This window comes from Vipera berus, assembly GCF_964194415.1.
Source record: "Vipera berus genome assembly, chromosome: 1".
In the NCBI taxonomy this organism is placed as follows: Eukaryota; Metazoa; Chordata; class Lepidosauria; order Squamata; family Viperidae; genus Vipera; species Vipera berus.
In genome coordinates this window covers 264,421,168-264,437,250 of record NC_138202.1, presented here as the reverse complement: position 1 = coordinate 264,437,250, position 16,083 = coordinate 264,421,168, and the positions used below count along the sequence as shown (strand labels likewise).

The 16,083-nt window shown below is 36.8% G+C and overlaps 1 protein-coding gene across 1 annotated transcript in view; it reads right to left on the bottom strand.

Annotated features, from left to right (window-relative positions):
* Positions 1 to 16,083, bottom strand: part of LAMA2 (laminin subunit alpha 2) — a 455,074-nt gene that overhangs the window by 59,881 nt on the left and 379,110 nt on the right. The window contains exons 44-47 of the mRNA XM_081312969.1: positions 12,761 to 12,915; positions 6,761 to 6,904; positions 4,932 to 5,065; positions 2,688 to 2,847 (exon numbers count right to left, since the gene is read on the bottom strand). Coding sequence (XP_081169095.1) covers positions 2,688 to 2,847; positions 4,932 to 5,065; positions 6,761 to 6,904; positions 12,761 to 12,915 — 593 coding nt within the window. The remainder of the gene's footprint in view (positions 1 to 2,687; positions 2,848 to 4,931; positions 5,066 to 6,760; positions 6,905 to 12,760; positions 12,916 to 16,083) is intronic.

Here is a 16,083-nt window from a genome sequence, read left to right as displayed (position 1 = left end):
AACAGCCTCAAATAGAAAGATGGGAAACTGAGATCTTTGCAAAGCTTTATCTTGTCTTAGGAGTAAATAAAAGCTGTAATTCTTTTAATTTATATGCTAAAGAATGGTTCAAGCCCAGAATCTGTCTAGATTAATTTACAGTTTATTTTTAAGGTCTGATTGATTAGATACAGAGCTGTTTGGAAGATTGGAACAGTTTTTAAAGGCTCATTTGTCTATGGGTGTCTCTGTAGGGCCATGCAAAATGACTTATTTATCAGGGATTTTACTTCAGAATCTACTGCAGGTATGAGTTCAGGTGTGTACTTTGTGTTACTCTATTCTATTTGGACATAAAATAATCAAATAGTTTCATCACTTCTCTTTTTTATAGGAAGGAAGGAAGGAAGGAAGGAAGGAAGGAAGGAAGGAAGGAAGGAAGGAAGGAAGGAAGGAAGGAAACTTTATGCTGATTTCCTTTAACCCGGTGGTCCTTGTTCAGTGAAAATGTGACTATAAGTATTTCAAAATGTGGTGGTTAAAGCACTGTAACAGAGTGAGAAGGCCCAAAGTTTTGTCTGTAGAGAAAAAGAAAGATGACCTGGACAGAAATGTGCAAAATCTGTTGCCTAGGCAAAGAGGGCTGAAAATCCTGGGGAGCAAAATAATATTCAGAAGCAATGCAGGCAAATGCTTCCCTGATTCACTGCAGTGTAAGAAGGAGAGGATGTACAATATATCCAAGACTTGAAAGTCTCTGTTATTATAGCCTATCTCAAAAAAGTGTAGATCTCTTAAAGTGGAGTTGGTTTTCTGATCTGGTCTACCTAGTGGGACTGATGTTGTCCATCTTCAGTCATGTGATTATTTTGGGTCCTTTATTTTTTTCACATGATGTGATCAGCAACTTCAAACTTTGAGCACCCAAGAGGATACTGGAGGTATTACAGACTTCTCCAGTAGCTTTCTCTCTCCCTGTCCTTTCTGTCTGTCTTCATTTTTGCTGCTTCTGATGCTTGCCTGCTGACCTGACATCATGTCTGAGAAAAATGGCCAGTGAGTTTCATAGGAACACACATAGCCACATATATTTCAACTGAATAAGACACTGGAAGTTGCTGCTGCAGGTATTTCACCCACAATGCTTCACTTTAAAAGAAGGTTACATAACATGGTTTCAGGTAAATCATCTGAAGGTCAAAATAATTTGCCATCCAAAGCCATTTTCCAATGGTCAGATACAAATAAAACCAACAGGGAACCCCTGATTCTCTCATTTTCTAATTAGCCTAGAAGGAGCTTGGTGGAGCAGTGGGCTAATGCCTCCTTAAGTAACACCAGCTGCCTGCAATCAGTGCAGGTTCGCATCCCACCAGGCTCAAGGTTGACTCAGCCTTCCATCCTTCTGAGGTAGGTAAAATGAGGACCCAGATTGTTGGGGGCAATTAAGCTGACTTTGTAATAATGCCGCTTGGGCCCCCCCGAAAGCCCTAATAAGCAGGCATATACATAGAATGAAGGCTATTGCTAAGCACATTGATTGTGCTTAGATTGTAAGCCGCCCTGAGTCTTCGGAGAAGGGCGGGATATAAATGGGATTAAAAAAAATAGAATAAATTAGTCAGCAAGTCAAATCTTTCCTAGTACTACTGATATATGTCATATTGCATATGCAAATTTGGTTGTGAATCTTGACTGACGTCAGATATAAATGACATTAGGGTTTAACATCGCTGAATTCCAGTTTCTACCTGTTCTTACGGTTCTGAACAGGGGATTGAGAGAAAACCTCATTTCAATAATGACAATTAGTAATATAGCCTCAATCTGGGATTTGGAAACAGTTCCTATTGTGCTTTAGCAATAGCAATAGAACTTGGACTTATATACCGCTCCATAGTGCTTTACAGTGCTCCTTGAGAGGTTTATAGAATCAGCATATTGCTGATCAGGGTCCTCAATTTATTGATCTTGGAAGGATGGAAGACTAAGTCAATGTTGAGCTGGTCACGCAATACTGCATTCTAACCCCTGCATCACCACAGCAGAAGAAAAGAATTTAGAAGAAGCCTCAGATTGTGCACAAGGTCTGTTTGTCACAGTGCAACCCCAGTGCAACAGGCAAGATGCTTTAGGCTCTGTTGTTCTATGGGCTGGAATTAATACAGCGATATTTGATCCTTTCATGATTATATATCTTTGTAAAAATGTGTCATATTCCAATTAATATTGGTACCATTCTGTGGATCTTTTCAGCTGCAATGAAAATCATTCAATAAATAATTGTATCTAAAGTGGGAAATAAGATTTGTATCAAGTGTAGTTCAAGGTCATTGTTGTATTTGCTGGTGGCACATTAAGGAATCTGTGTCTTTTATTGCCTTGCACCATAGGTAGGCACAGTTTTGTTAAAAGCTCAGAAGATTTTAAAGGGATGACAGTTGCTGACACTACTTGAAAATAGGAGTAGGTAAGGCATATCTGCTTCAAATCTGAATAATGCAGATCTAAGTACTGTCATTATTGTGACATTTATTTTATTGGCAATTAATTAGACTGCAGTCTAGAAGTCATTTCCTGCACAACTCTCTGAAATCTCACAGAGGACAGTGATTTAAGACTGTTCCCTCTCAAGCAAATGTTTCAAATAAAACAAAGAAAAGCACGTATGGTTACACTGACCAGTTAAGCAGAGAGTCACTCATTACCTTTATTTTCTCAGTTAAACCTCCAACAAAGAGCATGGCATTTGCATCCACATCTAAAATCGTGTAACCAGGTGGAGAAATTGCACTGAAAATGCTAGGAACGATGGTGGCTTTAGGACCCTCTAACGCCTGTACTGAAATTGTGCCATTTCTTCCAGTCCTGTAAGACAGAAAACAGGGGAATGAGTTTTGCTACTATCAACTAATACAGTATTTAGCTTCCTGTGAATACAAGCATTCTCTCCAATCTCTGAAGATATTCACACATGGAAGATGACATTTTGTGAATTTCTGTATTCATGTTTTAAGCTATTAGGATACACTATGGATTCTGATTGTTAGGGAATGATTTCATGTGAAGAGTAAGCCAATAGGAATATATACCTACTGACTAGGTTGAAACACGGGTGCCTGATAACATGTAATCCCTGTGGCAAGAAGTTATGAGATGAAGCCAGCCTATTATTTTAATCTCAGAAGAAAACAAAATCCACTATGGAAACACAGAATTATGTGGACTACAATTTCAATCCACCACATCTGTTGCCTGAAAGTCCATACCACACAAATGGAGAGGACAATTTCTTAGTTATTTATATTAGCTTCTAGAGTTTGCAGGGATTTTCATCTCTAAATCTAAAATGCAGCTCATTTATTTTTAAAAGATAAAGTTCACAATTCCTTTATTTGGAGCAGAAAATAAAAGATACTGGAAAATAACAAACATCAATTTATTCTATAGACTCCAATGACTTCATGCATCAAAAATATTTTATATTTTACTGAAGAGACATATTCATCTGTTTTCTTTCTTTGCACTTCCTCACTCCCTTCCCCATTTTTGAATCTGAAGCACTCCAGACTACTAAGGCTCATCTCTTGATTTGTTTATTCCTTTGTCTGTTCTTTTCATGACAGACATGCTTTTGCACTCTGAATAAGTTCAATAGATTTATTATGGCAGTATAGTAAGCCAGATCATGAATGGCATTTCAACAGACGAAGACAAAAGTACTTCAGTTTTGAGTTTCCAACAGAACAAGAACCATTCCATTGGAACATGTCAAGTGACATAGTTTAATCAGCATGCAGATCAAAACACATATTTGAAAGGGCTCAAACTTCAATCAAAGGAATTAGCATTCAAGGCCTAATCTCAAAGAATGATTTGAAAGCTGCACTTTTTTCTGATATAGTCTCAAATCTCCTATAAAAGTCAGTAATGTGAAGAGCTGATCCATTGGAAAGGGTTGCGAGTCTTCTCCTGCCTTGACTCTTGACTGAGACCACCATTCCAAAATTGCAGGTTCATAGACCTGCCTGCCATGATTGTGCTCTATGCCCCAGTGCCCATGAGCACTGCATATACATGCACACACAAAGCTGCAGCAAAATGTAGGTTCATTTACAAAATTTGATAAGAATGGTAGATGGGGAAACTTGAAATGATCTGAAGACAGATCCTTCAGAAGATTTCAACTTAGGGATTGCTCCCACAACCCATGTTATTCAGATCCATCCATCCTCGGTCCATTTCCTAATGAGTGGGAGAAACACATCATCCCAATTAGTTTTATTCACAAAGTACTTTTGTCACAGCCACGTTGGCAAAATGATAGGTAAGTAAGATGGGTCACCACTTTATTCATTTGGACAATAATATACCACTAAAAATGGTATACCGATTCTGATGTCTAAAAGGTCAGTAGGGCTTTTAAAATATTCCTTGTATTTGTTAGGTTTATATTATGCGTTTGCACTCATACAACAAAAATCAAAGAAATTCAGAAGCAGTGCATACAAAAATAAATAAATAAAAAGCTAAAGCAACATTCTCCATATTGTAAAAGCACTGGCAGAACATTCTCCACTTAGTAAGACCATATTTTGGCCTACTCTCTGACGGCAGGATCCCTGAAGACAAAAGGGAACAAGGTAGGCAGCAGGTACCACCTGGAGTCTTCTTTCCCTTCCCACATGGCCACAATAACTATTTACTGCACTCTCAAGAAGGATCCTTAAAATTGCTTTATGTTCAGTTTTTATAGTTGATTGTGCATTACATTGTATTAGATTCTAAAAATACAATAAGATGCATCCCAGAAGAACTACTTTCAAAAGAATTCGCACAAGTGTGATGCCATTTTGAAAATGATATCTTTCTGCTAAGCTTTTTTGAAAATTGGAGCATGGAATTGCCATTTGAGAGTGATACAATTAGTCTGGAAGATCTTAGGAACTTGCCTTGATGCTTCAATTCGGTACCAAACTCCATCATCAATTGTGAGATCTGGGTAATCCGCACGCCCGACTCCAGATCCCACGTCCCATAAGAAATCCACTTTTCCTTTACGCATTTCTATGGCCAAGAAGTCAGTCTAGAATGAGGAAGCATAATAGCATAATTATAGTGTTTGCTACCTCTGAGACAATCTGGTAAAATAATGCAAAGTGATATTTAGTAAAACAGTGAAAATGAAGCAATTAAGAGCAATGAACAGCTATATACTACCATGAAGGGATAATTATTCTAAATGTATTTTTTTTCTGAAAATCTTTTTCTTTATCATGTTCCATATGTAATATTTATGAGCTGAAACATCTTTCCCATTGGTAGTGGCTGTCAATTATTGTCTTGCATAATCTATAATATTCTGTAAAATTTACACGTTCAAAGATATTTAAATCTATTTTTAAAAATATAGATAAAACGAGGAGGTAACATTATAGGAAGAGGAGATTCAATAACCTCCAGTTCGCTTTATCATAACTTCATATCTTTGCGTAATCATATCTGCTGCCCAGGGACACCTCACACACACTTTTTTCTAATTTATTTTAATGATTTTAGCCTAGTATGTAATACAAATGTGGTTTTTTTTTGCTGAAACTTCTTTTTGAATCAGTTTTGCAGCTTATTTTCTCTTGTGCGTTTTAGAAACAAAATAAAACTTTTTAAATTTTTTGACCTAATTTTTATAAAGATAATTAATCCATCAGTTGGATTGTTTCCTTAAAACTTTATGAATTAGATTTTTCTACTAGAAGTTCTTTTGATCTTTATTTATCTTCCCTATGCATTTAGTTCCTCTGGAGTCTCTCCATTTGGATGGGGCTGCATAGGTTCCTCTTAACAAGTGTTATATCATTCTCTTCTCTCCCTACCCCAACTTCCTCTTTCAAGTTATTTCATTATTGCATAGCTGATGGCAGTGGTAGCAATACCACCAGTTTTTTTTAACATTATTTGTCACTGTTGTGGTAAAACAAAAATGGTTCGGGTTCCATCCATATCAATTTTATCATTTTGACTCACTCCAAGGAAGGCACCCCATCTTAGTTGCTCTTCTCTGAATTTTTTCCAAACTCTAAACGTCCTTTTTGTGATATGATTGGCTGCAGTATTCCAGGTGTGGTCTTACTAGGATTTTATAAAGTGGTACTAATACTTCATGTGATCTTGATTCTGTGCCTCTGTTCATACAGCCTTGGTGGGGCAGTGGGCTAATGCCTCCTTAAGTAACACCAGCTGCCTGCAATCAGTGCAGGTTCGCATCCCACCAGGCTCAAGGTTGACTCAGCCTTCCATCCTTCCGAGGTAGGTAAAATGAGGACCCAGATTGTTGGGGGCAATTAAGCTGACTTTGTAATAATGCCGCTGGGGGGGGGGCAAAAGCCCTAATAAGCAGGCATATACATAGAATGAAGGCTACTGCTAAGCTTGTAAGCCGCCCTGAGTCTTCGGAGAAGGGCGGGATATAAATGGAATTAAAATAAAAATAAATAAATAAATAAATAACAGATTAACTGTTAAGGGTCCAGCAGTCGGAACACTACTGGTCAGTTTCCTACACAGGTGGTGACAATACCCTAATTTGAGCCAAGGGATTCTGATAATAACACTTGCTTTTGCTGTTGCTTAGGAAAATGCAGACACGATGATATGGGATGATATCATGGCAACAGTAATGCCCTCAGAACATCAGATGGTGCTCCAGCTACATTGCCAGAATTAATATCAATATACAGTCAGATGGTAACAATTTTTAAAAGAAAAATTAATGCGGACTTACGAATCTATTGCTTCCAAGATAAAAAAGTAGATTATCAGCAACAGTTGTCTTCACGTTGAGAATAACAGTGTTGTACAATCCTTTTTTAATTTCTGGTCTGTATGTTCGAATGCAGTTTCCTCCTGAAGCCACAGATACTTTAATCTTAAATTAGCAATTAAAGACAAAAGAAAGAGATCCATTTTTAATATTTTCAGTTCCATTCATAAAATAAATAATATGAATTTTCTAGAGATCTGACTTTAGAATATAAACTACTGACAGTTTTATGTAGTATTCTCTACGGACATCACAATCCATTATTTTGCCACACCAGAATACCTAACAATATACAAAGTCCTGTTTTGACAATTCACTTGCTGAATAATTCAGAGGTAACTGCCTAATGAAGTCAAATGTATGACCTACTATATCTGAGACTTGTATATACACTATATTATTTTAAATAAATTCTTTCCTATTGTTTGGGGTCTGCATTATGAAAGCCTTTTGTATATTGTGCTTGTACTGTCAACTGTTGCTAGATGTGTCCCATAGGATCTTTTAATTTTTAAAACTAATTATCTAATAGTCACTAAGAGTTCACTTAGTGCTTACTGTAATATTATTATCATTATTTTTTAAAAGGAATGGCATTTCTGTATGTCAAAAAAAAAGACTCAATAAAGACCCAGTCGATCGGCTTTATTGAACTTACAGAATTACTTTCCCAAGACAAACAAGAAAGTTGAACATTCCATTTGATTGCTGAAGTTTATTATCTGAAACTCTGAAAGAGCAAATGTACACTATATCAATATGGGTTTCATATTTTGAAAATAAGTTATTCTAGGATTATAAAAGAGATGTATTTCTAATTCTGATGAAAGGTTGTGCAAATATACTCAAAAATGAAATCTTGTTGCATATGCACATAGGGCTTTAGCTGGGGTATCAACAAAGGGCCCCTTAATGGATTGCTACTCTGCAGCAGTGAAAGTATTTGCATATAGCACTTAGCAACAGCAATAGCACTTAGACATATATACCGCTTCACAGTGCTTTACAGCCCTCTCTAAGCGGTTTACAGGGTCAGCATATTGCCCCCAACAATCTGATTCCTCATTTTACCAATCTCAGAAGGATGGAAGGCTGAGTCAACCTTGAGCCGGTGACACTCAAACTACCAAACTGCTGGCAGCCAGGAGTTACCAGAAATAGTGCATTCTAACCATTGCACCACCAGGGTTCTTCCATATTACAGTGATGCTATGAGCTATACTGTTGGGACTGTACACTTGCAGAAGATTGATCTATGATGGACAAGTCATAGACAAGGGAACAGATTAAATATTGTATGAGAAGAAAATGACAACCCACTCAAATATTTCGCCAAAGGGACATTGACAATCAGGGCAATGTTACAAAGATATGTATACCATTGTTCTGCCAGGACTATGAACCAAGGCATAGTGGATGTGGCCAGAGCAGCTATGTTAAAACTGAACATCGGTCCAACTAAACAGTGAATACAAGACAAAAGCAACAAGAGATAAGGAGTCATATAAAATTAGCAAAGCAAATAAATTAAGAATATAGTTTAAAAGGGAAAACAAGCTATTTTTTTAAAGAAAATCGGAGAAGGCAGGTGAAACTTTTCATACAAAAATAAGCATAATAAGATACAAAGAGATCAAAGATCTGAGGGAGATTTAATGAAGAAATAGCACAAAATATATGGAAGAATAAATGACTGTTAAGCAAGGTTTCATCAGTACTAAAGCCAGACATTTTGAAAAGTGAAGTTAAATGAGTCCTAGAAAATCGCTTGCAGTTTATAAGACAAGCACACTGGAGTCCAAGGAACTGGAGGAGACTCATTTATATCCCAATAGCCCCCCCCAAAATATAAAGCTCGCTTCTCATAATTTTGCAGTCCAGACCTATATGTTGACTAAGAATTGTCACATATAAAAAGAAAATTCCAAAAAGGTGGGGGACATCTGAGTTAACAGTGCTAACACTGAATGATAATGGAAAAATTCTAGACAATTTTTAAAAAGATATCTTTTTTTTGCTTTATTAATCATACAAAGACTTTTGATACGGTGGACCACAAGAAATAGTAGATATCTTTTAAATATGAACATACTAGGCCAGAGGTCCCCAACCCCCGGTCCATGGACTGGCACTGGCCCGCGGCATGCCAGAAACTGGGCTGCGCAAACAAGTGAAGCCCACCCATGGGATGCAGGCAGCACACGAAACCATGCCCCATCTGGTCTGCTGAAAAACCTCTCCCTACAGAACTGGTCCCTGGTGCCTAAAAGGTTGGGGGCCTCTGTATTGGCCACCTCATTTGTCTATTGATGAATTTATACAACAACTACAAGCAATAATGTTAACAAGATACAGAACAATTAAACACATGTCAAATATATAATGAAAAATATTTCACTAGAGGAAATACAATGAATATAGCTGGGAGAAACATAAAAACCTCAGCTATGTTGATGATACCACTGTGAAATCCAGAAGATTTAAAAAATGTCTTGTTGAATTTAAAAGAAGAGAGGGCAAAAGCTAGTGTGCATATTGTTCCATATCAAAAGCATAACAAAAAAATTAAAACATAAAACGAAAAGAAAAACTCATGCAGAACAATTATGATTAAATCAAGAGATAATGCCAACTCAATGCACCTGAGCATAGAAGAAGGTAAAGTAATAGTAAAAAACTTTATTTTCATAGGCGCAAAAATTCAGCAATAGTGACCTTAATAAAGAATGGATGAGAGGTCTAGATAAAATATCATGATGCAAAGATAGTACACTGACAAGAAATGTTCATACTATAAAAGCACCCTGTTTTAATAAGTGGCTGAGAAAGTTGGATCCTAAAAAAAAGGCTGAATGAAGAAAAGTTAATGCCTTTGATATATGGAGGTGGAGAAAACATTAAGAGTGCCTTGGATTGCAAAGACAACAAATGATTCAGTGCCACAGGAAGTAAAATCAGACTTCTTATTGGAAACATTAATAATAGAAAAAAAGAGGAATTAGAGAAAATAAGGTGGTTATATACTATTACTAATGACACTAGCAGGAACTTAGAAGAAACCAGAAAAGCACTGATAGATAATCTTGGGATATAACAGCCATTGGATCACAAAGAGTCAGAAGCAACTCAATGATTGAACATTCAAGTTTCCATGGACAGAGCTAGTTTAGACAGGTAGTCCTCAATTTACAACCACAACTGAGCCCAAAATTTCTGTTGTTAAGTGAGACATTTATTAAGTGAGTTTTGCACCATTTTACGACCTTTCTTGCCTCAGTTATTGAGTGAATCACTGCAGTTGATAAGTTAGCAACCCAGTGGTTAAGTGTGAATCTAGCTTCCTGACTTTCTTGTCAAAGATTGTAAAAGGTGATCAAATGACACAGCAATGGTCATAAATATGAACCAGTTGCCAAGCATCTAAATTTTGACCCTGCAAAGGCCGTACCTGTGAAAGATGGTCATAAGTCACTTTTCTTCAGTGCCACTGTAGCTTTGAATGGTTGCTAAACCAACTGTTGTAAGTCAAGGATTACCTGTAATCTGTGGGTCCTCCTAGGTTCCCTGCTCCTGCATAATGAGCAGCACTGGCTAGGACACAGCCTCTGTGCAGCTCCATCTTATGTTTTACAGTACAAACCCTTTCTGGAGCAGAATATTCTACTTATCATCATTCATGTTTTGGTCATCTCTTGTTTGGACTACTCTAATATGTTGTACTTGGGATTGCCCCTGAAGATGACTTGGAGGCTTCTGCTGGTCCAGATTGAAGCATTTCAGACAGCAACACATATAGGTAAAACTACCACTACTATTTTGAGAACTGCACTTGCAACTAGTTTGTTTTAAGGAGTAATTCAGGATGATGGTTAAGTTTTAATTTTTTTTTAGAGAACAGGGACTGGGTATCTTGGTATTGCCTTCTCCTAGTGATTTCTACCTGTACATTGTGTTTGAGAAGAGAAGATTCTCTATGGGCCAGGACTCCGGAGAAGGACTTTTTGGTCAATGCACTCTTTCTCTGGACAATGCACTCTTTCTCTGAATTTCCTTACAAATTAGACCCCATATCCTTGAGTATTCATAAAGGCAGTGTACCATCAAGATCTTTGATATGTTGTTTTGACCCTTCTTATAGGGGAAGGTCTATATGTTAACATTGTCTGCAGTTATTTTGGATTGTGCATGAATGTGTATCTATTTTAACACAATTACTGCAATGAATTATAAGAAGGTCTCTGAATGTCTTTCACAGTCTATTGTGACTGAAATGGCTTATAGGCATAGTAAGTAAGCAAATAAATCAAATAATCAAAGAAGTCAATGTTAATAGCTGTTCAATATAAAGATCATATTAGGAAACATGACGATATGCTAACTAAAATGTATCTCACCAGATTTATTCTACAAAAAGAGTAGTAATTATATTAGAAGAAATAACTGTTACCTATGATAGTTTATATTCATTATTTGTTTTAGTGGTATAAGGAAATGGTAGATATACATTATTCAGACCAGACCAGGAAAACAAAAAAGACAAAATAAAACCAAAATAACCCTGAAGGGAATACATTACACTTAAATGTGTAAGCTTAGAAGGTTAGTTACCTGTATTAAAAATAGCCCTAAAAGATTTATATATTTTAAAACCTTTGTATGGTACAAATATCACTGAGACAGAATAGCTATTAAACAACAATCAATGTGGGTTTTTCCATCCTCATCCATAAAAATACAGAGATGCCTACTCCAAGGCATGAATAATGTTAGGAAAGTAACTTAAAAATCTATGGATGGAAATTATTTTGGAGGTAAATGATTGCTTCAATTTTATATGAAGGGCTGTTTATCAAGTAAATATGCTGTTTTCTCATTATAATGACACATACTTTCCTTTTTATATTTTTCCTGGAGTGGCATAAAGCTTTGACTTGAACATATTCATCCTCAGAGATCTTTTTTTAGGTTCTTGCAGGTCACAAGGCAAACAGATTTAGCATTACCAGCTAAAATGTGTTTCAAATGTAATTTCACTTTGAAGATAAACTTAGGACTCAATAATAAAACTAGTAAGTGATGTTCTTAACCCACTTACATAATGGGGAAAAAATGGGACACCAATCCCCTAATATCTCCGAGTGTAGTGGCTTGGCCGCAAATTTGACTCAGAAGCATCTGGACAAACAACACCCACACCAATTTAAAGGCCAGTGCTTTGACAAATGAGCACAATTCAAAGTGCACTGAAGATGCCCCCCCCCAATGGAGACAAAATGTTTGCAGCCAAATTGCCAAGCTCAGAGATCAAACCTACATCCCAATTACCCACCTGAGCTATTAATATTCAATCACATCTCAATCCCCTAATACTCTTGGTTAGTCTGCAAGATGTTGTCAATTTTACTTGCAAAGCAGCAGTGCTTCCTGATTACCAATTGTAAATATCGTAGGGACTGTATTGGGGAGGGGAAGGGGAAATGATTCATTAAATATTTGATCAGTTAGTTTCTGCTCAAATATTAATATTTCCTATTAATATTCATAAAGGGCATTATGGTGTATCGATACAATCCATTCCAATTGTTGAAATGAGGGTGAAATTACATTGTTACAAGAACTCTGACTTGCTTCTTCAAGCTCTTACTTTAAGAACAATGTTCGGTGAGAAGATTGATTTGAAAACTGATGATGAAACTGATGTGGATATTTGTGAACAACTCTGGGATTTGTAATTTATTGTGACTGAGTATACAGACTTTTCCTATAGGCTGCAATTATGTAAGCTGTACAGGCCTAGCTTCACCATTCGCTTGGAGAGGAAGACTACAGTAAGAAGTGGAAAAAAATGTGCCCTACATCGATGACAAACCAGCTTCTCCTGTAGCCACCAAAAGTACAGCTCAATTCATGAAAGTCTTTACCTTTTCAAAGAAATAAACTAAGCTCTTAAGAAAGTCTTACAGAATTGGCCTGCTTCCTGGCTTGATTTATCAGGTCTTTAATGTGAGATATGTTCTTCCCCAGATTATCTTGAAGTTGTTTGATTGGTTTCAATTTATCCATCAGCCGATCTGCTTCTTTGCCCAGATTTTTAACAGTGTCATCTGCATCAGCAACTTTATGTGAAAAAATAAAACAAAAACAGAACAGATTAAATTTTGGATGCAAGTGCCATTAATAAAAACTGAGGGCACTCTGGGGCAGTGATTTATAAATAAAAAAATGAACTCTTCCCTTGATTCTCCTCTCAAAAAATTGCATCATGGGTAATTTATTAATATATCTCATTAAACCTGAAATAGAAAACTGTAGGTTAATTTTGCATTCTAGCCAATAATATAAAACATTTTTTTACTTCATATGGTCATTTGGATTTCATTATTAAGGTAGTTTCCTGATCTGGATGGATTCTTTGGAAATGATGGTTTAAATTAGCCATGATACAAATTTTAAAATAAGAATGTCAGGAGTGAAAAGTTCGATGTTACATTAATTTCTAGATGCATGAACTATGTTTAAAACTGGGGTTGCTGTGCTCAGAGCAATCTGCAGTAATCATGTTAAAGATGTAAAATGGTTGCCATTTTAATTTTAATTTTATAACTTGGTTTAAAGGCAAAATAGTAGCAAAGCAGCAAAGGTTAGAAAAGTGCACTAGGGAGCTAAGGTTTCAGGGCTTGCATTCTCGCATTACTGAACACATTTTGAATTAAAATAGTAGCGGATTTGCCAATTAATAAACTAAGTGTTCCATATTTCAAACAAATTTTTCAAGCCACCCTAAAGTTGCAAAATTTGAGTAACATGACAATGGAAACTTCAGAGCATGGCTCAGTATGAACAAAATAAAATAACATAATGTCCATAGATGGTTTTATATATGTACAATCGGCCCCATGTGTAAATTAGATAGCAGATTAATATCTCTGCACATCCTTAAAAAAATACAAGATTCCAAATCTTACTGAAATCTGTTCTCATATATCTCTACCTGCATTTGTCTGAAACCATCTTCAGGGATGGTTGTAATGTATTGGGCTTTGTCTTGTTAAGGGAACACCACGTGGGTTAATTGCTTAAGGTTGCTTAAGCAGGGAAGGTTGCTTAAGCAGGGAAGCTGGCTAACGGCTCCCAGCTCCTCAGACAACCTGTCTCCAGCGTTGCCATTGGCTGCCTCTAGGGCGGCAATAGGTTGCTTTAAACCTATTGGCCGCCGCCTAGAGGCCAGGGTATAAATTGCTGCATTCGCAGCCCTGTTTCTCAGTTCAGATCCTGCAAGCAATAAACAATGATCTTTGCTGAACTCACTTGCCTCATCTCGTCATTGAAGCGACGAACCCAGTATCTAACAATGGTAAACTAGAAAAAGGAACAATACATGGATGGGCCTGGCAACCTTAGCAGTGTGTGTAATCCCAATCATTTGCTGTATATGGGGCAGTTAGGATTTCTGGCTTGTACGATAAAAAGATTTGTTTGGCTTTGGAAGTTCACAAACAACCCATAGTGCCTTCTTCTATGGTGTCTCATCAATACAGTATCTGGTATTCCTGTTTGCTTTCACTATTATGGACATGGAAAGATGCATAATGGTGAGCAAAATGATTATGTATTTGAAAGTGAAACATCTTCTATAGTCCATCCTGAGTCTACTGTTTAACGATTAGAAAGCTCTAAGCTTCAACAAAATACAGCAGTGTTTGCACGTGCATGGGAATATACTGAATCACTCTAGTCAAAATTTGCTTTTTTCTGTTGTGTGTTTTAGATGATTACTCAGACTGAAAGTATTACATTTAATGAATTAAAACTTGATAGTGACAATGATTGATGGGGTATTCAGTGCGAATGTGGAGCACTCACACTGAAGAACCCATGTTTTTGTTAGTTGAGGAGCTGTCTGGATATTCATCCTCAAGATGCAAGAGAAAAAGAGTGAATAATGACAAATGCAACAAGTTTTCAACACATTGTGAAGTGTACAGATTGACTGATCTGCACATTAGAAAATTGTTGTTAGCTGCAAAGTCATGTCCGACCCATCGCGACCCTATGGACAACGTTCCTCCAGGCCTTCCTGTCCTCTACCATCTTCTGGAGTCCATTTAAGCTCACGCCTACTGCTTCAGTGACTCCATCCAGCCACCTCATTCTCTGTCGTCGCCTTCTTCTCTTGCCCTCAACCTTTCCCAGCATTAGGCTCTTCTCCAGTGAATCCTTCCTTCTCATTAGGTGGCCAAAGTATTTGAGTTTTAGCTTCAGGATCAGAATACGTAGACCTTTTTTTAATGAAAGCTTCCAAGACCCTTTCTTAATTTTTAAAATGTGTTTGATAGATGCATATGATCATGTAATAACAACTAGGGTACATTCCTTTTTCATGGCAAAGCTGCTTGGATAAATTAGTATCATTGCTGGAACACAACAGCTATTATTAGATAATGCCTAACATAGTAACCATGCAAATATATTTTAATAAAGTGGTTGAAGTTAAAACCTTATACGTACTGATTCCTGTAGGCAAATTTTGAAGCATTTTTTTAAAAAAAGAAAAAAAGAAAAAGAAATTTTAAATAAATAAAAAAACAAACAGCAATATAAAATAAGTTGGTGACTGAACAAAAACCTGGAAATGGGCACAGCTTGTCAGGGTGGATTATGTTGATTTGAAGTAAGTGGGATATTTTCTCTTAGGACTTTTAAAACATGGTAACTAGCTGATCTATAGATAATTAATATACAGGTGAAACTCAAAAAATTAGAATATCGTGCAAAAGTTCATTTATTTCAGTAATGCAACTTAAAAGGGGAAACTAATATATGAGATAGACTCATTACATGCAAAGCAAGATAGTTCAAGCCGTGATTTGTCATAATTGTGATGATTATGGCATACAGCTCATGAAAACCCCAAATCCACAATCTCAGAAAATTAGAATATTACATGCAATCAATAAAACAAGGAGTGTACATAGAACAATATCGGACCTCTGAAAAGTATAAGCATGCATATGTACTCAGTACTTGGTTTGGGCCCCTTTTGCAGCAATTACTGCCTCAATGCAGCGTGGCATGGAAGCTATCAGCCTGTGGCACTGCTGAGGTGTTATGGAAGGCCAGGATGCTTCAATAGCGGCCTTCAGCTCTTCTGCATTGTTCGGTCTCATGTCGCTCATCTTTCTCTTGGCAATGCCCCATAGATTCTCTATGGGGTTCAGGTCAGGCAAGTTTGCTGGCCAATCAAGCACAGTAATCCCATGGTCATTGAACCAGGTTTTGGTGCT